This window comes from Telmatherina bonti, assembly GCF_933228915.1.
Source record: "Telmatherina bonti genome assembly, chromosome: 23".
Taxonomy (NCBI): Eukaryota; Metazoa; Chordata; class Actinopteri; order Atheriniformes; family Telmatherinidae; genus Telmatherina; species Telmatherina bonti.
The window spans coordinates 10,733,650-10,758,013 of NC_136632.1; the positions used below are offsets into that span (position 1 = coordinate 10,733,650).

General features: G+C 38.1%; 1 protein-coding gene across 1 annotated transcript in view; it reads left to right on the forward strand.

Annotated features, from left to right (window-relative positions):
• Positions 1 to 24,364, forward strand: part of cacna2d4a (calcium channel, voltage-dependent, alpha 2/delta subunit 4a) — a gene marked incomplete at both ends in the record, with an annotated part of 86,673 nt that overhangs the window by 50,876 nt on the left and 11,433 nt on the right. The window contains one exon of the mRNA XM_079262824.1: positions 24,104 to 24,165. Coding sequence (XP_079118950.1) covers positions 24,104 to 24,165 — 62 coding nt within the window. The remainder of the gene's footprint in view (positions 1 to 24,103; positions 24,166 to 24,364) is intronic.

Sequence of the window (24,364 nt, forward strand, 5' to 3'; positions counted from 1 at the left end):
TGTGACTGAATTTGAAGTTGTTTCTGTTTATCACCTGTAACTTTGCTGATTTTGATGCAATATTTCCATTTGTCAGATGTCTATTTCATAATTTAATGTCCCTTGATTACTGCACATTATATAAGATGAACAAGGAGTTTTTCTTTTTCTTTTTTACTGATAGTTTCATCATATCATTAGTTTATAACTACAGCTTGAGTTTTACAAGACACTTCTGTTCAGCCCAAACCAGCTTGAAGCTCTTCAACAGTGATCTGCTTAACTTTAGTTTTCATCTGTTGTTCTTTTCTTGCAGTTCTGACCTTTACATGTGATAAGTTTGTTGTGTCAGTGAGGTAGACACAAGGAAAAGAAGATTTGTCCTGTCACAGCAATGAAATAAATTCTACCAGGTGGAAATTATCATAAGATGATTTGTTTGAGCCTCAGTACAACACGACGGATGCAGACTGTTGACTCACTCCCGCAGGGAGCAATCATTGTTAGTTTGGAAATGCAAGAGCACTGCTGCAAAAAAACACCTTTTCCCCCTTCAAATATCAACATCTGATCAGCAATGTATGAAATATTGTACTAATCAGGTTACAGTGGCGTTCAGCAGTCGGCTGTTGTCGTGGAAAAGCCAAGGCTCTTTTTTCCCATTGAGCTGACTAGAGATGAAGCTGCATTTGTGCTCATTTGTTGATGCATTTGCAGTGATTATGCAAATCTGCACCTGTGCCATCTTAAGCGGGCATGTTAAGAACAAAGTAGGATGATGCGGGGAAGGGAAAAGAAATATGAACACACAGTCAGATGATAGATGAGGGCAGACAGAAGGTCAGCCCACGTTCAACTTTCTATGCAAACTGTCATGCATACACGCAGACAGACACTGCAGTCGCTTCCAAAAGTAACGCTCATCAATCTGTTGGGAGTGTCAGGAGGTTATTTACAGCTGGTTAAATATGGAAATGGGGGGAGAGGACAAGACAGGAGAGGAATGAGGATGGGAGGGAGAGTAGATGAAGTAGGAGAAATGACCATGTGAGGAGGTCTAGTGATAAAAGGATGGGTGATAACTAAAAGTAGGACAGGAAATCCCACATATAGAGGCGAGGTAAAAATAAGCAGTAAGTCAATATTAAAATTTTTTTCATTTGGATTTTGTGAGTGGATTAGTGCATGTGTGGCTTTTTTTTAATGTAATTTGTGTTAAAATTATACTTAATAGCACCTGCCACAATCTAAACATCCCTCTGCTCCAAATATCTTTTCTCACATCATCCTCTCCAGCAGTTGTTCATCTTTCTCGCCATCATTTCTCTTTTCTTTGGTTATCAGCATGCTGCGCTCTCACTTTTTATCTCTTAAATTCATTTTGTTTCTCCTTCCGAGTCCTTTTTTCTTCTTGACAAAGCAACAGAAGCGTAAATCGAGGATGTTTTGCAGACACATCAGTCAAGAGTCCATCAGGAAACTTCACTTGCTCTTAAAAAAGCAGATGAGTTTCATTTAAAGAAAAAAAAAAAAGGAAGGAATTCCTCAGTTATCTTAAATATTCTTCTCTTAATTTTACTTTAGGTCCTGACATGATCATTTAGTTCAGACAGACTCAGACAGAAGAGGCTAATTCTGTCTGGCCCTCTTTAATTGATTGTCACATTCAATATCAAAACATTAACTATGATATTAATTAAATATAGAAAAGAACTTGATTGCTTTTAGTCTTGTGGGACTAATGCTCTGCACACTCACTCTCCTGCTGATTCAGCATTGACATTGTTGAACTGCATGTAATTTACTGTACACTAGATATATTATTCAAGAGATGTGCGATGAGTGATTACTCAATCGTGCAACAATTTACAAAGCATTCTGATTTCCTCATTTATATGCATTCACCACATTCAATAATTCGGCAGCAGTTGCAAAATAAATACCTGAAGTCATTTTATATATTTGGAGCTTAAAGTTTTACTTTGGTTTTCATGTTGACCATCTCGCATTAGTATGAAAATGTTAAATGAATTCATAGAAGATTAAAAACTGAACACTGGTTGTTATTCAACTCAGCAAAGCAATTTCAGTACATGTAATAAAACTTAATTGCCTTTATTAAGTGGAATAATGCTGTAACTGTTAAATAATGCATATATAAACTTGTCCATGTGCTCACATTTTACCCTTTCATATAGGATTTAAATCCACCTATACAGGTTTAATGTACTTTTTCATGCACAGGGTGGTGCATCTTGCTGAGAGTAGCTACTAGGACTAGTCATCTCCAAGTTTAGAAGTTGAATGGCTAATGAAGGATTAGGTCACAGGCCTTTCAGTTCAACAAGTATAAATGTGTGTTACTGCTGACTCTGTTCTTGGTTAGGTTTAGAAAAACATAATTGGTGAAGAAGAATACACCCTTAAACAACCGTAATCATCTCTAAAACCCCTGTCCCTTCTGCAATGAGGCTGTCTTCATTTCTCGGTTACCATGGTAACGCTTCCTGTGACTGTGACATTCTGTTTTAAGGGCCTCTGTTGAAGGTTGTTTGACTCTATGATGCTGATGCTGATAAATGAAGCTACAGGTTTTTTCTTCGCATAACAAAACTGACAGCACAGAGTCTGCATCAAACATCCACACGGGATGAAGATCAGCTCGGCCGCCACGTGTTCCCGCTCCTCTTGGCTGCCGTCACGCTAAAGAGGTGATGTAGTGGTGAGCTATTCTCAGAATGTTGTTTTTTTTTAGGCACAGGGGCATCCAAATCTACACATGGGCCAGCAGTGTACACACATGCTCTGGTGGCAGAGTGGCTCCGCCTGGTGAGGAGTCAAATAACACCTCCTCCCCTCTTCTTAGCTCCTCTCCTCTTTCATCTCCTTTTTATATTCCCTTATCTTTTCTTTATTTCACCCTCCTCTAAACATGCAGTTATATTCCACAGGGTACTGCAGAGACATCAGACGATAAGTTTATATGCATTTCCTTAAAAGTTTAACCGCTCTCCTGAGGGCTGAGGTAATTAGAGGCAACCAGACCAAAGCGCTTGGTCAGCTTTCTTCTTCTACACATATCATATTGAGAACTCAATTTTGATAATCAAGAAGTGAAATAAGGACCATTTCTTTTTCGTTCATGCTTGAAAATTGCATTTTTTTTTTTTTTTTTATCTGGGAGATCATTATCCTGAATTTTCATACCTGTCATTCTCAGTCTTTTCATGATTGTTTTGTTCGTTCGTTTATCAGCACAGTCTCTTCTTATTATTTCAGTTTGAAATACAAATATTATTGCACAGAAATGACACACAACAGTCTGATTCTACAATAGGGTTCAATGGTGTTGTGAAGGGCCAACAAGTAGGACAGGACAAACAAACAAGTGTCTGGAGGCACAATTTTGCTGAGTTTGCTCATGTCAACCCAAGTATTTCATGTCACTTCTGACAAGCCTACATGCTTTGACTAAGCTAAAATTTTGCACAATTGCAAATGGAAATTTCTTCAAATATAAGAGGAGGTGTGTTCATATGTGAAAACAGTTGTGTGAGTGTATAAATGGTTTAATATGGGTCCAAATCACTTACTTTTAACTCTACACATGGCTTCCTTTTTTAGCACATAGAAACAACAACTAGAAAAAGCAACATAAATTTGTAAGTCATATAATAAAGTTCATATATGCATTCATTTTTGCATTTGTGTAACCATCATGGCGGCTAACAAAGGGCAGGGAGTTGCAGCCAAGCTCCCTTAATCAATTTTTAATGTCTTTCTTTCACAAGAGAGGAGAAAAACCAGGCATAGTGTGTGCACATGTGTGAGTGTTTGTGTGTGTGTGTGTGTGTGTGTGTGTGTGTAAGACTGAAGCACACACACACACTTCAACGAATGCCAGTGCCATACCAACAGTAGCTTGACAAATAGACCATGTATGTGTTGACAGGCACATGCTGCAAAATTTGTCCATAGATATTACCACCAACTGTGATTGGTGAGCTGCTGGGTGTGAACACTGTACATAAACATGAACCTGTTCATATCCTTAGCAGTTGTCTCCTTTGATAGTTTAATATGAGACTCAGGCCCACTAAGAAGTGCTTAGACTGAAGTGAAATTAAATGTTTTTCAGCCTTGTGTTATTTAGTTAGAGACAACACGCTACATGTCTTAGCATCACAGCAAATTAGATTTTCCAGCTAACAGCTCGTTTAATTAACCACACTGTTTAGTACTTTATCCATACATAATGTCCTGATTGAGTCTTGGTACAGTGGTGTTATAATACAATTTATATTATTGCTGGTATTAAGTCAGTCAGACAAAAATCCCGTAGCTTGGAAAACATCCATAATATCAACCAAATTGATTAAATCTGTTCCAACTTGAATGTATTTAGTGAGTTAATGAACGGTCTTACAAAAGCCATCAGGCTGGCCCGAGGTGGCAGCCATGTTTCTCATTAGACATGCCAAATTGTTGCACTAACCATACAATCAGTTAGCGATCATAATTGTTTTCTCAGGAATTTTGTCAAAAGGCATCCATTTGACAGATGGCCAGACAATGTAGAGAGACAAAAAAAAGGCTTCGGGGGCATTAGGTTGACGAGGCTTCACACTCACAGCATCATCGTATAATCACTCTGCAGTCCTGGCAAGTTAATCACTCTTACATCACACGATCTAAAACCGTTTTAGAGTGGACAAAGTGTTGTGGACGAGGTAAAAACAGCAGCACAATGAATTTGGTGTTATCAAAAATGAAAGAAACTAGTCTGACTAAGAAGCTCTGAAGGATTGTCAATAAAATTTAACAAAATAAATTAAGTAAATCAAATTATGGGAGGTTTATGAAATTGTCTTTACTGCTGCGTTACAATTACAATGCAATTAACCACAGATAAGCCAATCCATAAGTTTATGTCATTACAGGCTTTGTTGATACTGAATTATGTATTTTGTACACCTTTAATATCAAACATAACATGTTCAAAGTGGTTTTTTTTACATGCCGGTACACAATGAAATGCAAATAACATTTTCCACCTAGCATGCAACCAATGAAGTAGACTAAAAGCTAAAACATACTTGCCCAGTGTACCTACACTTCCCAGAGAGCACTTATGTTACTATGACAACAAGAATAACATTACTCCATCTCCTACAGTGTGAGATTATAAGGTGATGATCACCCAGCAGGTGAATCAGTCAGCTTCAGGCTGTTTAAATAACAGTTTAAAGGCAAAAAGAGAGAGAGAGAGAGCAAAAATCAATCAATCACCTCTTTTGTGCATAAGTTGTTGCTCTTAGTCTCACAGCCTTCATATGAGACCTTACAGCTGGTAGAAGTGTGTTTCTGTAAAGAAAGATAAAAAGATTTTGTTGCCCTCATTGCATCATTCTCAGAAAAAGGTTTCCACGTACACCCAGATGTAATGTTTCCATTGATGCCAGGTGGAACTGATTAAAACCTGCATTCATTGCAGAGGCATTTGAAATTCAACCAAATCCTGATTAAATGCCGTAATATCACAGTCACTGTTAGACCAGTTAGACTATTATATGCCGTTCTAATGTACAGATATTTTATGTGAGGCCGAATTCAAACCATAAAGTAGCCTACAGAACTGAATTTACACAAAATTTCTCTTGCATTTCCACTAGATGAGTTTCACTCTGATGGCTAGGCTGAATGGGGGCTGTTGTTTGTGCTTCAGGCATATTTACATTAGCTATAAATACACCAGAGAAACGGTGCTTGCCGCGTATTAACCATAATTAGTCTTGATCCCACAAGACTGTCCATCAAGAGTTGGATTTTATGTTTTTAATGAGCACCCAAACACTTTCTGGAAACTTGATTTTGAACAAGTTCCTGTGGAAGGAATGAAGGCAAAAGCAGTGTCAGTACTAGTCTCCGGTATGATGTCAGAGGTTTAGACTTGAAAATTTAGAGTTCATCCTCACGTCTCATGTTGCTCCTTTTCCCCTGCTTTTGCAAGCTCAGTCTCAAATCCCAAAGCAACACATTTCTGACAATGTGCACGTTGTGTATGTCCAGACAGCTAAAAGGAAACATTTACTGTGTACATATGAACATCTTAGAAATACCAACTATTGTAAGCTATAGGGAAAAAATGCAATTATGACTCCATAGTCCACTTTATGCGACTTATAACTTGATACATCTTTAAATTTGGTCATAAACTGAGATTAAAGGCTGCTTTGTTGAAATTGTGAGTTAGAATAGACTTACCTTTTGACCATTTATAAATATATACATATATATATATATATATGTACATATATATATATATATATATATGTATATATATATATATAAATCTATATCAGTCAGCGCTGGTCTTATATCGTCCTGCCATCAGCCTTCCATCCAAAAATATTGTTTAAAAACAAAAGATCAAAAGCTTTTAAGGGACAAAAAAAGAAAGAAAATGGTCACTCCTTCAGTTCAAGAAATCCATACATTCAAGATTCCGGTCAAAGGAATAATGTAAGAATATATTCCTTCTTTCTGTGTAGAGACAATCCCTCCCAGCTTCCCTTCAGCCCACCAATGAATTGTGAAAAAGGAGGGATTTTATTTAAAAAAAAAAAAAAAAGAGGGATTGTAAAAACGAGGTGAAGAGAGGCTTAGAGACACACGCGTGGAAGAGAGGATAAGATCCTTAGAGAGAGCGAGGGAGAGGGATAGAGTTGGTTCATCCTTTTCTTCTGATCTTTTCCCTATATGAATGATACGTCCAGCGCTGTCCTGCTCGCTGGCGTGTGCACTGGCGTGTGTCTGAGAGGCGTGAGTGTATGTGAGAAAGGGGGGGTGAGTGTGTCTGCTAGAGAGAAAGGGAGACAACCGTGTTGGGTTGCTGGCGTCATGCGCTGCCCCGTTCTGTGTGTCCCTATGTTTGTGATTCCAGCACTCAGCACGCGTCGGCGCGTTCGTGTGTGTGCTTGTGCATATGTGTGTGTCTTAAAGCGTTGGTGCCCCCTCCTCTTCTACTTCTTTTTCATGTGTGTGCAGTTGTTCATGTGGCAGGAGAATGTGTGAGTGTGTGTGCCTTGTCAAATATAGTAACATTAGTGTATGCTGCCTCTGTCTGCCTGCAGCTCTCCTACAGTGACAGAGAGAGGACGAGGGAGGTGGAATACAGAGCGAGAGTTAATACGAAAGAGTGAAAGCGGAGGGAGGGATGAGGGGAAATCGAGAGGGAGGTGGGAGTGGGAAATAGAGAAAAGGATGGTCATAAAAGCAAAAGGTAGAGAGAGAGAGAGAGAGAAGGCAGATGAGGTTGATGGAAGGCGGAGAGAGGGATCTGCTGATTTCAGTGAAGATGAGAATCTCCCTCTGCCACATGGGCTTTTCTCTTCCCTCCACTTGTTTTTCCTTTTTTTTTTTTCTACCCCCCTCCTCGTCTTTCATTTTCATTCCATTCCCCGTGGCATCTGTCGTAACGGCGGGCTTTGTGTGTGTAGAAAGGAAGTGCATATGGATATCCGTCCACACATGTTTTAGAGTGTCTGCTTGTATTATTCTCACTGTCAGGAGAAAAATATGATCCACAGGAGGTCAAAGATTATTGTTTTTCCCCCAAATGAAAAAGGGTTATAGGTGAAGGTTCGGGCAAATCCTCAAAAAACGGATTTAAACCAATGCAGCGTCATTCATCTTATTGTTGTTGTTATGTTCTCTGAAAGACACATGATGAGTTGTGAAGGGGTGTGGGGGGGGGGGGGGTGTGGGGGGGGGGGGGGGTATGGACTGGTTGGGGATTCTGCATTTGTTTGCAGACAGCATATAATTACTTGGCTGCATTCTTACATGGAGTGAATCATTGTAGACACACACACATTGTGCTGTTAATGAGCATGTGAATCACTTGGCTCAGTTGGCAGTGTTTAAATGAGAAGAGGGTGTTTTCCATAAGGAATGAAACCAGCCAGGCACTGGGACTGTGCAGCAGGGCACTTTTGATCCAGGTGTTTACTCCAGTGGACTGGAAGTCACTTGTTTTCTGACTGTATCACTTTCACTTTGATAGTTTTGCTCATATGGTTGGAACATAGGTTGTCCATCAAACAGATTAAGGAGATTTAATGCTTACAGCTGGAATTTTTTAAGTGTTCTCGAGCAATTTATCAGCTCCTGTTAGAAATGGAATTTTAACCTCGATGTTCCTGAAGGTAAATGGTGCCTAAAAGCCTGAACCTCAACCCTTTATGACTAGTTTTAATCACTTTGTTTTCTTTCATATTCAGCATGAAACTATTTTTTTTTGTTAATGTAACAACAGAATGGAGGTCTTGGTACATACCAGAACGACAATTTTAGGTTAAAATTTCTCATTTTAATGTATTCTATTGACTGCTCTATAAACGGTTAAAGCTCCAAAACTTTTTTTTTTTTTAATATATATATAAATAAACAACAGATTTGCTGGTGCTTTAAGGAGCTTACAGAGTTATTTTAGTTCATGCCAAACCTTGATTGTTTTTCCTAAAGCAAAAACTTGAGTGCTTTTTGATGAAAATCATGATCACAGAGCTTGTTTTAGGCAAATTATGAAATATGCATAAAAAAAAAAACAGATTTTCTGCAGATGAACATATTTTTTTTCTTGTTTTTTTTTGTTTATGGTGACATCCAACATGATCTAAAGTGAGAAGAGACAATGTGTGTTTTCAAAAAAGTTAAAAATACAGTTCACCATCTTGTTTTATGCCCAGTCTAATTCTTTTTGTTAAATCTACCTTTAATCTACCGTCCATGTCCTTTAACTCTGAATAACTCAGGATCATGTTGAAAATGGCAACTGCTATGTCAGGAGCTAATGGGGATCGAAATAAACAAACAAACGTGTTCCCATCAGAAATCGGAGACCTCTTTCTGTTGCTGATTAATTGAATATAAACTTTTAATTTTTCTGCTATCTTTTAACCCTTTTAATACCATTATTAGCTAGCTGGGGTTTTTTATATTTGCATTACCTCGATCAAAGACAATGAATTATTCCTCTATTGATTGATTAGTTGTTGCATTATTATGTGCTGGAAGTTACACAGGTTACACATAATTTTATCACTGTATTGACTTGTGTGCCTATAATGTGATGGAATTTCTCATCACATTCTGTTTGGATTGTGCCTATAAGGAAAACCTCTGCAGAGCCAGGAAGCTGTAACATTTCATCTTACCACCACAGCTCAAATAGATCCGGGACAGCCAGCCTGATGGTGGGTTAGGAGATATCAAGAGAGGGGTAATGTGATTGATGATCAAACTCATGCACTATCCATGGTCCTGAACATGAAAAACCATTAGAAATTTGAAACAGATATATTTTACTTATGTGAAAATGGAAGTTTATTAATTAGATTAGTTATTTCTGATTGTAACTCTTCTTAAACACTTTAAAATATTACATGACTGGAAATAAAAGTCGCTGATGTACTGAAGAATTGTTGTGTCTAGAAAAAAGGCACACCTTTGCTGTCTGTTAGCAGACCTGTTTGCTTGTGACTTTACAATTGTTTGCTTGTTTGTTTTGTTTTTGTACCACTCTTGGTCGACTGTTTTGGTAATCGCTGAAATACGCTCCTGCACTGGAACGCTAAATATGAACCAGTGTGGATAAAATCCAATCTGGTTCTTAACTGGAAAGGGTGTTGGACTGGTCCATGGTAGTGAGGAAGGACTGGTCCATTTCCATTCCAGTCCTTGTATTTGGTCACAAGATTTTGGTCATAATTGAATGCAGCTGAAATAGGTTTAGCCTGAGAAGGGAAGGGCTCAGCCTTAGAAATGAGGTAAGGAGTTTTTACATCAGGAGGAGTTTGGAGTAAAGCGCATGCACCTCTGTATTGAAAGTATAGGCGACTAAGGTGGCCCAGTATCTGGTAGGATGCATTACTCAAGCACCGAGGAGCTGCAAGGTGACACTCAGGAGAGAGATGTGATCTGTGATCTGACCCTGAATAAGCAAAAGAAAATTGATGGAAGGATTAATTGACTTAGCTATCTGACTTCACAGATCAGTGCATTGTTTGTAGATCACCTGCAGGATTAGCAACTTTAACCCTTTAACACCTGATTTACAGTTTAATAGAATTGATAATGCAAATTAAAAAACAGGAAAAATATAATAGAAATAAAAATACAAGAATATTATGAAGCACGATTTAAAATTAGATAAATTAATAGCAGTTATATCATAAAATACAGAAATAAATACATAAATAATAGTGACTAAAACTCTATCACTAGATGTAAAGTAATTTACTAAAGGCCAAAAGTGGTTTGGTGCAAATTTGAAAGACCAGATATTAAGGGGTTCATTGAAATCCTGAAATCAACTTTTTTCACAATTTAATCTTTCTGGCCTCAACTTTGGTGAAAACCCAGGATTATTTAAGTTTTATATTAATCATGCAGCCAGTAACATGACTCAAGTGAGCCTTTCAGCTGGGAGTGTAAATGGACCAATGTTTGCAATGTTTGGCAAAAAAAAACAAAACTTTGAGAGTAGTTAAGGTGCGTGAATGCTGCGCAGACAAATAGATATATTTATTTTCTTTTAAGATTTGTACATGAAACCAACATGTAACCACAGAAAATGTAACAAAGCTGTCTTTTTAATGTGGTTTTAGCCCCATCCAGCCCTTACATTTACCAGTCAAGACTTTATTACACAGACCAGGTTATCCAAGTATTACCACAGGCCAGTTAATGCTGTAAGCCACACTGGTCAGCTGCCCAGCATACATACACCAATAAAACTTTAAAATGAGTTCTCTGGTTTCCTGTCAACATGCAGGAACTGGACAGGCTTTATGTCATAAATATAGTTCTTGGAAAACAAATCTATTTTAGTTGTCAGCAGCTCTTCAGGACATGCTGTTCAGAGGTATTTATGGAAGGTTATTGGCTAGAATGAGGAGAATAACAGTGATGGTTCAAATTGCTTTTCCACATGCAGATTATCTCTTTTAAGGTTATTTTTTTTTAAAGAAATATCTAAATCAGTCATAGTAATGGCTGTTAGTGTGCGTGTATTTTTCTGTGTGTGTGTGTTTGTTTATCACAAAAGGGTAATTAGTCCTATAATTAGTCTGCTTCTCCCCTCCAGAGTACAAAGTTCAGTGGAAAGGGTTAGCTGCTCAGGGATGCAAATAATTCAGCACCAGGCTCAGTGACCATTTAGAATATTGGATATCTGATGCAAATTGAGATTCTGTTTTTATTTTTGTCACTTTTTTTTCACATTTGACAGCTTTTAAACTATCGGTAAGTATCTTATTTGTGGTCTTCTCACCATAAATGATCCCATCTTATGCACCTTTCAGCTCTGCACACAAGGCAACACGTGTTTCACGTCCAGCTCTCGTATTTCCATGCTTCAATTCTTACTTTGTTTTTTCTAGTAACCTCCCTGCTTGCAGCAGATGTAATGGCAGCTGTCTGTGATGTAACCTAAAAGCAATCCGAGCTGAATGAAAAGAACAAGAAAATCCCTCACACTACGGATCATCAAACTCATAACCTGACCTCTGCTCCTAACTAGCATGATGGCTGCTCTCTTCCTATATAATGTTGTTCATTGGCGGAAAAACCCAAAAAATAATCAATCGGTGGTTGTCAGAAATGTTCCAGTATGACATGCTAAATGATGCAGTGAATTAAATATTTAGTTTGATTAAGTTTATAAGTTGTGACTGACATTTCCTCAGACCAGTGAAGAATGCAAGGTGAGCTTAATATTATTGGTCCTCTAAGCAATATGTCTGCTGTTTGGTCTCTCTTTGCATTTGGCAAAGACGGCTGCTGGCGTGGGCATCAACCGGACGCGCCAGCACTTCCTGCCAAGGCAGCCTTTATGGCCTGGTCTGTTCCATCAATGAATCAGGAAATACGTGCCCCGAAAGATGATTAGTGGCGATGGTTTAAAGCAAGAAAGCGTATTTTTAACTTAGTTGGCTCTTATGCGACCCAGCATTTGGCTGTCAGATCATTTCAATACGTAGCTACAGGAATATTGGTTTATTTATTATCTTGGAGGCATGATTAAATCCCTGCAGTTCTCGCTGTCTGTTGCCTCTAGTCCTGATGATGTATGAATTCAAACTCAGTCTGCTGCATTCATTATTAGTTGCCTTATATGGATTACTGTTGCCACCCCCATTTTTTCTTCTTCTTCTCCTCCATCTCATCTTTTTCTCGCTCTCTCTTTCTCTGTCTTTGCTTGCAGCCCTGCCGCCTCTTTGCACTGTAATTTACTATGTTATTGGGTGAAAGTCAGTGAAGATGAATTGACCTAAGGCTTTGTATTAACGCAAGATCTAGCCAGGCAAGTTGGGCATCACAAGTTCTTACATAAGGCAGCGCTCACACAGGAAGTGTTTGTGGTTTATCCAAACAATTAGAGGTGGATTTCTTCCCATTCATCTTTTTTTTTTTTTTTTTTTTTTTTTTATCAGCCCAGTATCAGCCTCTTCCTGACCAGTTTTAAGGTTATTTTTCTCAAATAGTCAATGTTGATTCCTCTTTTAACAATCTTTTTTTTTTTTTTTTTACTCCAAACAGCTTATATTTTAAAGACTTTAGTCATTTTTATCTATTATATCCATATTATGCTCCTCATCCCAATAAATTAAATTCAGTCTGGTCGTATGCGTGCTGTCAGTTGGCAGATTCAGCAATCTAATGAAAAAGACTTTCTGGAAAAGTAATCCTTCCAGAAAAAAAAAAGTATTTCCCACCTTTCTGCTGCTTTTGTCTATTTTTACACAATCCATTAAATGTTTTTTCTCTAAAACTTAGAGTCCATGGGTTGCCTAAGTGCTTTGATTCCTTTTTTCTTGATTCTCTGCCAAGAAAACAAGTTCAGTTGCTTTTTAAGTAAAAAATTTAGAGGTTTGGAGGATGATCTGAATGATGAAGAACCTACACTGTAACAGTCAATGGTTTTACTGTATTAAAAGGACTGTATTATTGTGTACTACAGCAACATTAAGAGGGACAGATAATTAATATAACTCAGACTGAAAATAACATCTTATGACCAGTTTTCTGAACTAAACTAGAAAAATCTGTGGTGTTCAATCAATCCATAAAGGTATTACTTCATCACCAAACTTCAGTCATGGAGATAAAATACATAATATCACAGGTTACGGCTTCTTTACAACCTGAAAGTTATCAAATACCTTTACATTTTTTGGAGTGACAGAATGTCATCAGTATTTACTTGCAATATGATATGAAACTGCACTGATATAAATAAAAGTGATGCTTTTCTATTTGTAATATTACTATTATATCAGTTCCCATCCATCATTTCTGACGTCTTTTTTTTGGAATATGTGATTTAATGTAGACTAAGACACATCAGGAGTTGTTGAAGAACGGGTTCATCTCTGACCCTGATCTGCACTCGTGTCTGAGAATCTCAGTGTGTGAAAGCAATCTTGTGTGTTGTGCTTCCCTGCAACACATTATCCATCTCTGCAAGATAAACGGTTGACAGATTATGATTCATTTCATGTACACATGCTCTCACAAACTCAGTTAAAGTTTATCCCATCGGAGAGTCTCATTAATTTGGCCAAGCCGATTTGTTTTGAAAGATGCCAAATTTATCACAGCCAGACAGATGGAAGAGGAACCTCCTGAAGGCGGGAGAAACAGAGCGAGGAGGGGGTGGTGGGATGAGAGTTAGATGGAGAAACACAAGGGTGAGGTGAAAGGTTGAGAACAGGTGAAACAGAAAAATAACAACAAAGGCGAAAGGAGACCTAAGAGAGAAGAGGAGACGGGCATCAGAAGAGAAAAACAACTCCAGAAAGCTCTTGTTGATCCAAATCCAGTATACCTCTTCTGTGGCAGAATGGAAATTTTGCAAACAATTTTTTTTTTTTTTTATTCTTCTATGAATCCTTTAATAATAAATAACAGTTTTTATTTACTTTTATTGAGAATTGCAAATAAATATTTCACAGTTATTCCTCCCGGATTGAAAAAGGGAAAATCAATGTCCAATCCAAGCAGTAGCAAAAAACAAAAAGCAGTACTGTATCATCAATGTTGTTAAAAACTAATCTCTAGTGTGCACCAGCACTTTTTTTTAACGAAATAGCAACACTTAATATGCAACATGCATCATATCTGCATTTTTCTTGTGGCTCCATCTTTGTCTCTGTATCAGGTGCAGTATTCCCAATTTTTCTGTTTCATACACAGGTATGTAGAGAGGATTTCAGCAGGTTATCTTATCAGTTACCTGCTTAATCCAAGTCAGACCTAAGCAGAGCCAATATCAGCTGGGTACATCTTGGATATGTCCTCTGTTCATCACAGAGATGAATCGAGCAAACAACAACACTTACTCATTCCTGAGGCCAATTTTGTTTAGCCAGTTAACCTAACGTGGATTTTTTTGAACAATGAAAAGAAGCCCGATAGAACTCATACATGCACATGGAGAACATACAAGGTCCACACAGAGAGACCCCAGCTGAGATTTTAACCAACAAACATTCTCTGTCTGAGAAGACAGCGCCTGCCACCAAACCACTGCACAGCCCAATTGGGTCACCATAACGACTACTCTTCTACTACTACTACTACTACTACTACTACTACTACTACTACTACTACTACTACTACTACTACTGCTACTGCTCTTAGCTGTACAGATAATATAAAGACATGTAATATGAACTGTTTTACACTGCAGATTAGATCTACAGTGTGCTGGAGCTGCAGATGACTGAAATATTAAATAAAAAAAACATATTTTCCAGTATGGGAGTGGGTTACAAAAGAACAAATCAGATTAATCTTTGCTTTTTGTTTTTAAATCTGGGTCAAAAGCAAAGCTTGTTGTATTGAACTGTGTTTGACAGGAGGTGCTTCTGGTTGTGCAGAGCAGTCAGTAGTCAAGTTCATTTCCTGGCTGTTTAAACACATCATTGTTCATCAACTCTTATCTTCAGAAATGCCAGACAAATAGCTGAAATGTCCTTTTTGTCATTAGAAAGTCATCCCTACTTTAATTTAAGAATGTTTTATTTTCACAGCCTCTAGCCAGGTTTTACTGCACTTCAAACAGGGACAACCATGACCCCTGCTGAAATGGATGCTGTTGGTACCGTCAATCACAACATCTTCCTGCATCATTTAGAGTCTTTGGATGAAATCAGGGTTTGTCTCTTGCTATATTATCCTCTTCTCTCTCCATCAGAACCTTTTTGTTTATCCATGCCAGTGTTCAGTAGTTCAGTTGTTACCCTTTAGATCAATTAGCTAATTCAAAGAAATATTGCTGGTTTTACACTGGTGAAACTCTGCTTTGAATGCCAGTAAAACCCACAAATCCCTGCTGTATTGCCAATCATTTGCCTTCCTTTTCTTGCATTTAACCCTGAATGGGTTTAAGCTCCTTTCTGTTTGTTCCACTAAATTCTTTTAGTCCTGTTTGTTCTGAGTCCATCAGATATCATCCAGGCTGTAGGGGCTTTTGGAGTAATATTTCAGTCTAACCATAGTGTCTGTCGTTAATCCAGAAGGCTACAGCTAGTCTCATGATTGGGACAAGAAGCTACAAGAACATCCCTCCTGGGCTTGCATCGCCTCGCTGATTTCCTGTTAGATTTTGTACTGATTTTAACATCTTATTGCTTTCTTTCAAAGCCTTAAATGGCTTCATTGCCAAAACATTATTGACCTTTTGTGTGTCATCCTGATCACTGAGATTTACCAGTAAGATTCTGGTAACAATCATGTGCAATAGTAGTTAAAATATGAAACATCTAGCTGATTGTACAAGATTTTATCTTGAGAACAACCCAGGGGAGGTTCCTGTTGGCTAAAGGTTAAAGATGGTTCAACTAAACTCAGCTACCCCTTTTAACTTGTATAACAATTCTCTGTACAGGTTATATCTAATATAATTAACTGTTAGGCACTGACATTGATTTTGGGTTGATTAGGTAAAGACAAGAGGGTCATCTTCTCTGATATTATTAAAGTTTGAATAAGTCATCAAATTTTCAACTTAGTGCCTCAACATGTCAGGACTTCCATTTCTTTTGGCTGTGTGTTACAAGCACAAATCACCATGTAAACACTCAGCAGTAGAAAGTGGAGCACTTTGCATTCATATTTCTTCCCCTCTTTCACACACTCAGGAACATGTTTTTCCCCTGTCTCTCCACTATGAATGATTTAGCGTGTGCTTCCACCAGGGCCGCTCAAGAGGGCTCAGAAACTAGGTTAACTTAAGGTAGGCTCCGCTGATTTAAAAGGTCTGCACATTTACCCGGTGTAGGCTGCATTTATTTCCATTTCTCTTCAGCACCTTGAAGATAACTCCATTTGTAAATGTAGATTTCACTACACCTCTCTACACCTCGTGTCGTTGTCCGTGCACATGCCTCAGTTTGCACCCCGTTGTTCAAAAAGTTGCACATGACAAGCTGAGAAACACTTCTGTGGGGAGGAGAAGGAGTTAGATTCTGGTGAGACAGAGAAAGGCAAGGGAGGGAGGTTGAGTCACCATCCTTTCATCCAATCCCCTCACTCTGCCTGTGGCTTTGGTAACGTGATGTAAGCGCATCCTCTGTCAACTCCTCTGAGATTTGCGGGAGTTATCACAGAGGTGTGTGTGTTGAAGTTGTAACCAAAGGATCAGGTTTTGTGTTTTGCCAGGTGTTAAATCATTAGTTTGGTCATCAGTGTGTGCATTCACTATTTTCATGAGGGGCATGATTATTTCTTTGTATATAAGCATATATCTGAGTCTGTGTGTGTGTGTGCTCATATCAGACTATTTATCCTGTGCGGTTGTAAAGGTTTGTTCAGATGTCAAGGATTTCTTTGCTGACTGATGATCAAAAGCTGTCTTTTTCACAGCAATGAGCCTTTATTTGAAAGCAGAAATTACTTTTACTGGAATGGAGACTTTTTGTTGCTTGGCAACATTAGTTTTATTAAGCAGAAGTTTAAGATGCTGTTGAGGCTTTAGTGAAAAAAGAACTCCAGCATTCGGAAAACACAAGCTGTAGTTGTCTTTCAGGTCTGTGTGAGGAGCAAATTACATTTTTTTTTGTTGGGTACTCCTTGGACAATGATGTAGGACAGAACAAGTGTTAGAATAAGGATGTCCTCCCTGTTACCTGTATTTTCTAGCTGGTTTTGTTCTTACATCAGAATAATGTCTTTTTTGTGTGTCTTACAGCAGAAAACAAGACTGGTTCCTGTAATATGTCCAAATAGCACTTGATTTTAAGCTAATAATGGAAGACAGAAATAACATACGCACATATCAAACTGATTCAGATAACAACTCTGACTGGTGTGTTAAATAAACCATGTCTACAAGGCATATTGCTATGCTCAAAGATAATACCTCTGTGAAATAAAAATGTAAATGGAATATGCTGTTATTCTATCTGGCAGTCTCATTATGCAAATGAAATAGACCATGTTGTTTTTTTTGCAGCTATTTGCTGTTTTCAAAGACTTATTAGTCAGACGTTGTCCAGTTCAGTGTTCACACTTTGCACCTGCTCGAACATATAACCTGACTGTCTGTTGCAGTAATTACAGTAAAAGTGGTTGTGTTTGTTTTCTCCAGCATGACATAGTCATGCACTCTTGAATTTTCCCTTTTCTGCTGACAATAGCACTAACCTTTTGAGAACAGACCACAGGTATTAATGTCATTGTGTTATAAAAATACAAATAACCTTCGAAAGTGTTGAAATAAGATTAAATGAATAAGAGAAGAGATTTGATAAAGACAAATCCTTCTCGCTGCTGAATGTTTGACATTTGTGGCTACAGACTGTAATTATCTGTTTGTGACTATGTGAGACAAGCAGAGGCAAGCAAAACATAAATGTCATTTCTAAGTGAGAAGCCTATAATCTGTTTGCATGTTTGTGCTGATCTGACTGTCTCTCAGAGTGTTGACGTGTGTGTCTTTGTGTGTGCAACACTGAGCCAATCTGCTCAATTGAAAGGAAGAAAAAGAAACGTTAAAAAGATGCAAGTCTGACATTTTTATGTAGATTACAATCCTGTTGCACTCTAGTTCATAAAAAACATGCTCTGTTTCACTTTTACGGCTTGAAATGAGGTCCAAAGGCTTCACAACACAGCATTTGTCCAGAAATGCTTTTCTTGCTTGTTTACCTGAAAAAACATGGAAAAATCTCCACTGGAAAAAGCGGATGAGGAAGACTGAAGCAAAACTGGATGTGGTTTCAGTGCAGATACCTTTTAGTGCTCCTGGAATATCAGAGCTCATGCTTTCTACATCAGTCTTCTCTGCCATGATCGTGCATCATCTTCTCCATACCTCAACTCTTTTTCCTGACTGAACACACAGATTCAAACACATGTACTTGCATGAAAGCATTAAATACAAGGGGGTATCGCACCCATAAGACTGTTAAAAATCACTTCATCCTCTTTTATCTTTTCTTTTATATTTTCCTTTTTTCTGTCCTCCATCTAGTCTTTCTTCACTCCTCCATCCATTTCGCTCCGCCTGTGCCATTTCAACAGTTATTCTGTTACTTTGATAACAAAGTCCGTGCCATGCTGTCAACCTTTCTGTGTCCTTCCTGTTAGTCAGGAATGCCGTGCACGTCTGTTTGCTTTTCTGCATTCTCTTTCCTCTTTTTGGTCCTCTTCTGTCTTATCTTCCTGTTGTGTCTATTCTACTTACATTACACATCTATCACACAAGCAAGCTGCAGTCCATTGTTACTGTGTGTGTGTGTGTGTGTGTGTGAACGAGAAACAGAAAGGAATGAAATGACCTCCCCAGTGGTGGCCTTATTTCCAGTGTCCCCTCTGTGCTTAGAGACTTAGCCACTGTGTCACTTTAATTTATTGACTCTGTTTGTGTGTGTGTTCCTGTACATTTAGTCTTTACTCAGGGGTCTAGCTAAAAGAGCCATCAACACTATCGGCTCACTAGTCACAACACAAGCTGACCTTTAGAGCAACCTTGGCATGGGGCAACTTGTGACACAAACAAACACGTTAAATGAAGTAAAGATGTGTGAACATGCACAGGCACCCATTTTAAGACCTGCATGGTTTTTACATCTCTGCAAGGAATATGGATAAGTGTAAGTTGAAAGACCAGTGGGAAAGGATAAAGTAGTGAAGTCAACATTGTGAAGTTCAAGACCGGATCTCACAAGAATAACACTCGCAGCATTAGTCTAGAATGTTCCAAACACAAATGAATCTACAGCTGCTAAAAGTGCATGAGGCCATTTCTAGAACCTGTGTTTGCAAACTGAGATTAGGTCATTGTAGTTTATTTAATGCCATGAAGACATGAACCTCATTCTAAGATAAATTAACCTTATATTACTTTTTCAGGATACAGTAACATTGCATTGAGTGTTTTATAATAATAAAACTTTCACACACCAGTATGTTCCCCAAAAGGAAAAAAGAGCAAATACTCAGTTTAAGTTAAATAAAATATGTCCTCCATTTTTAATTTACCTTTCCCATTGCTATACATTTAAACATAAACATGGATAACCATCAAATATATAGGATGCAGCTAATGCATGTTGGCAGCCTTTTTTATATATGATATTTATGTCTAAACTGATAGCTAATGTAGCAAAATAAGAAATAGCAATTCTGCAACAACAGAAAACACAGAAAAGCAGAGCATTGCAAATGTGTACTGAGTCAATGCTGGAAAAAGAGAGAAGGAGAGAAGTGGTAGTTATAAAGCTTGTTCAAAGTGTCCAATATCCCTGCGTTAGACAAACAGAGTTTACAAGCTACTGCAGAGTCAGAGTGAGATGACTGAGACAAATGGGTTTATCAATAAAATACTGCAAGTCGAATCGATCAGAAACACAATGGAAGTCATTCTAACTTCCAGATAGTTCAACTCTCTGAGCACGACCCTTTTTTAAGGAGTTTAAATTTCCATGTAACTTTATTTTAGACTTTAAATGTGTTTAGTGCTGAAAACCTCTGTCTATTGATGTCAATGTTTATTTGTCATTTTTCATGGTTTTCTTTTGTTGTCATATTTTTCCTCTTTGGTTTCTGTCTTTCTGATTACCTGCCATTAAAAATGACACAAATATGCATCATGGAGGGAAAAACTGCATAGTGCGAAACAGCACCATGAGACTGTAATGATTACACCCTTGGTTGGGGTCTTAGTGTCTTTCTTTCAGCCATTTAAGTATTCATTCACAGTTCACATCGCTTCGTCTCTTATGCTCCTGTCTCGCCAGAGTAATAACCAATTAACGCCAGCTCTTGCTTGCTCAGTTATTTTTTTATTTATTTCTTTATTAATTCATTTCCTGTTGAAAGCGAGCTCAATTGTGACTGGCAGTGCCAGCTAATTACACCTTAATGCAAGATATGCTCACTCAGAAGCTCACAAGCCCACATGTTTTGTGGGGCTGCACACGTGCAAGGTCATGTATGTCCTTGTGCACACAACCGAACACAAGCGCTCAATGCGAGCTGAACACACATTTTATAAAAAGCATCCATTGCGACGTGCACACACTCACAGGGATCAGTGTGGTACTTTTAATTAGATTTAGCCTATCAGCCTCGAACACAGAGGGGAAAGTAGGAAGATTAAAGCTGCCCTCTGTAATGGCCTTCTGACATTTAATTTGAGATCATTGTGATGGTAGATGACTTCAAGGTGAAAATCGACTTTGAGGAGTGTGTGTTTATACACAAACAATGATGAAGTACAGTATTTCACACGAGTGCCAACAATAGTAGATCATATATGAACCTTTTGCACAAAAGTGTCTTTGAGTGTGACCTTTTTAGGCACCCTTCCTGGAGCTGTACAAGCAGATAAACAACTCCCCAATCAGCCAAACACATTTTCTCGTTCGAGTGACAAATTACAGGCTGATTAGAGCCTCGACTCAGCATCAGGCCAGAGATTGGACAAAATGATGACACACAAGAGAGAAGCCATTGACAGATGCACCAAACCACACAGCTTTAGAACAAAACATGTTTCCGTTTTATCTTAGAAATATTTAGCTCCCTGTCAGGACATGTCGTTGATTTTTTTTTCTTTACCGCTGTGATCCATAATTTATCGCCTAATAGCATTTTACTGTCATAATTGAGAGGAGTGTTCAGTTGAACTTCTAAACTTTAGCTAGGTTTCGTTAAAGCAGAAGTTTTCATCTTCTGTAGTTTTTATGGATGGATGACCAACTCTTCTGTCTACTTCCTGCACGCCATATTAGGCTAATTGGTGACTCTAAGTTGGCTTTATTTGTGAATGCGAGCATGCACTGTTATCTGCATATTTCACATTTCATTAAATTTCTTTTTAGGCTAGAAATGAATAGATAAATAAATCAGTTGTATTATGCTGCCGTCTTGCACACGATACAGTTTATGTGCCAACTGTAAATGTGTGTGTGTGTGTGTGGGAAAGTGGTTGTGTGCAGACATATGTGTGTCTATGAGTGTTTTGTGTATTGTGAGCATCACAGAGGTTTTCCCTGAGTGGCTGCACAAAGCGGGCCGGGAGAAAAACGCTGAGTCTTTGATGGTAATATGAAGTGTCATGTCTTCCCTCGCAGAGTGTGTGTATTTGTTTTGTGTGTGGGTGTATACAGTATGTGTGTACTGGGATCTTATGCAATTATGGTTTCTTTTTTTCGCAGTACCATGCTGACTGAAATGCTGACAGACATCCAGCCCTAAGCTGACTTAAGGCATCACTCTTTCACTGTGTGTGTGTGTGCACACACTAATTCCTGGCGTAATGTTATGTGACTAAGAGTTCTGTGTTGTAGAAAGGTTGGATACACACTCACACACACACTGTCTAAGAATAGGCAGTTCACACAGCGCTGCCGAGGCTCAGAAGGCCGGCTGCTGTAAAAGGATTTTCATAAGTTGAGTTCTGAAGGCAGAGCGGATCTGTACAGAAGGTCTTCTTCTACTCCTCCAGCCGGGGAGCCAAGAGAGAGAAGTCTCTCACTCTGGGCTATTAATCTTCTTTTTAATGTTCTGTCTTCTCAAATTCCTGAATTTAAGTTTCACTTTGTTTTTCTTGCTGGCAGGAAGTTTAGTCTTTAAACCCAAATCATTACAAACGCTGCTGTTCCTCCTGATTATTTTTTATACTGAATACAAAATCAGCATTCATGGTGAAGCCATGACTCGGGCTGCACAGTGGCGTAGTGGTCGAGCTTCGTATGAAGAAGCTCTGAACAGTGGCCTCTCTGTGTGGAGTTTGCAACCACTGTTTATGCGTAGGTTCTCTCCGCGTGCTCCACCTTCCTCCCACCATCCACAGACATGCATGTAAGGTAATCAGTCACTAGGAGTGACATGAGTGGTTTGTCTCAGACAGGTTTGTCTCTCTGTGTTGACCCTGTGATGGACTGGTGACCTGTCCAGGGTGTACCCTGCCTCTCGCCCAGTGATTGCTGGAATAGGCTCCAGCTTCCCTGCGACCCTGAATTAGATTAAAGGTGGAGTTTGTAAGATTTTCAATATTTTCAAAATAAATTAACTAATAAAATAACTACAATCATAATTAGAAAGTTTTTTGAACATGTAGGTTCCAGTCTGTTCATATTTGATGTGTTATTAAATTACAAGTTTCATTAATGACAAATGACAAAAAGCACATTTTTTTTTACTGGTAGGCAAACATTTAAGAAGGGCCTTTGTCATTAATTAAACTTGTAATTTAATAAGACATCAAATATGGACAGACTGAAACCTACATGTTTAAAAAAAAAAACTATCTAATTATGATTGTAGTTATTTTTTAGTTAGTTTTTTTTTTTTTTAAATATTAAAAATCTTAATACTCCACCTTTAAGCGGTTAAGAAAATGGATGGATGGCCCCAGGACCCCATGAAATCCTTGGCATCACACATCTACACTGCTTGTTAAGGTTTTAATTTATTGCAATAAAGTTGTGAAATAGTGTATTTTTGCATCTATAAGTAAAGCACGGGTTTGTTGTTTTGGAGCTTTAAGCCAAATCAAATCTGAAAGTCAGACAGCTTTCTCTGTGAAGAGTTTTAAGTTATGAAACCCACTCCCATCAGACCTTAAGACCATCCTGGATTTTAAAAGGTTTACTTCCAGACTTAAGAACTGAATAAAGGCAAATCAGGACTGCACTCACTTTTAAGAATTGTAATTTTTCCGTGTGGGTGGTAAAACGGTGGTTTTGATTGAATGTATTGACAGTGTTCTTATTTCAGACTAATTTTTATTGACAGCCTTGAATGTGTTTTACTTCATTTTACATTTTGGTGTATGCATGCGTATTTTGTATTTTGTATGTATATTTAAAGGCACATGTGTGTATATACTTTTAATTTTGCAATGCAATGTAAACTGTGCATACTTTCTTGTATTGTGTAAAAGGCCAGCCAGGGATGGGCATTGATAATTAGCTTTGGCTAAAACGCTACAGTATGTGCCGTCATTCATGGAGCATACTTGTCCCTATCAAATAAAAATAAAACAAAAACAGCTAATAATATTAAATGACAAGAAATAGCAAATGTAAAAAGTAATTGTGCCAGATTTTAGTCAAACTCAGTAGATATGATGCAAAACATCCTCATTTTAATCTTCAGCACCTCTCCAGCCGTCTAGTGAGGACATTATCATTTTAATGACAATGTCTGCCGTGTCGCATCAAACAAAGTTGCTTGACTAAGAGCTTAATGGATGGATTGTGAAAACAGGGCTCCCCTTGACACTTGAGTTGTGTCTTTATTTTTCATTTTGGTAATTGCTGAATTGCATGTTGATGCTGAACTTGTCGGGAGGAGCAAAAGGGAAGAGTAACAGTAAGAAGGGAAGCGTGACAACCAGAAAGAAGACAAGCAGAATCATATGACTCCCCCAGTGAGAATGGGGTGACTGTTTAGTTATATTGGAGAGAAGTTATTCCAGTAATATGAGTGTCAATATTACAAAAACAGATGTAAAAAAAAAAAAAAAAAAAAAAAAAAAAAATTGCGTATTTCTACATTATATGATACTGTTGTCTTATTCTTTCTGTTTTTGTTTTTTCTGCAGCCATTGGAGTTCAGATGACTCAGGAAATAATTGCATCCAAATTTTGGGCCATTGCAGCAGAGGTAAGCCCGCACGGCTTCAGCTTGATGTTTTGTTACTTCTATGCATCAAAGTGTTTAACGTTCATTGTAAATCTTTGTAACAGCCTTTGTTAAAGTAAAGTGTACACATTTGCTTTACTGTGGGGACTTTGTGATGTAACTTTGATCTACTTGCTGCCCAAACACTTGAAGTCCTTCCCACTGAGCATGCAGACTGCAG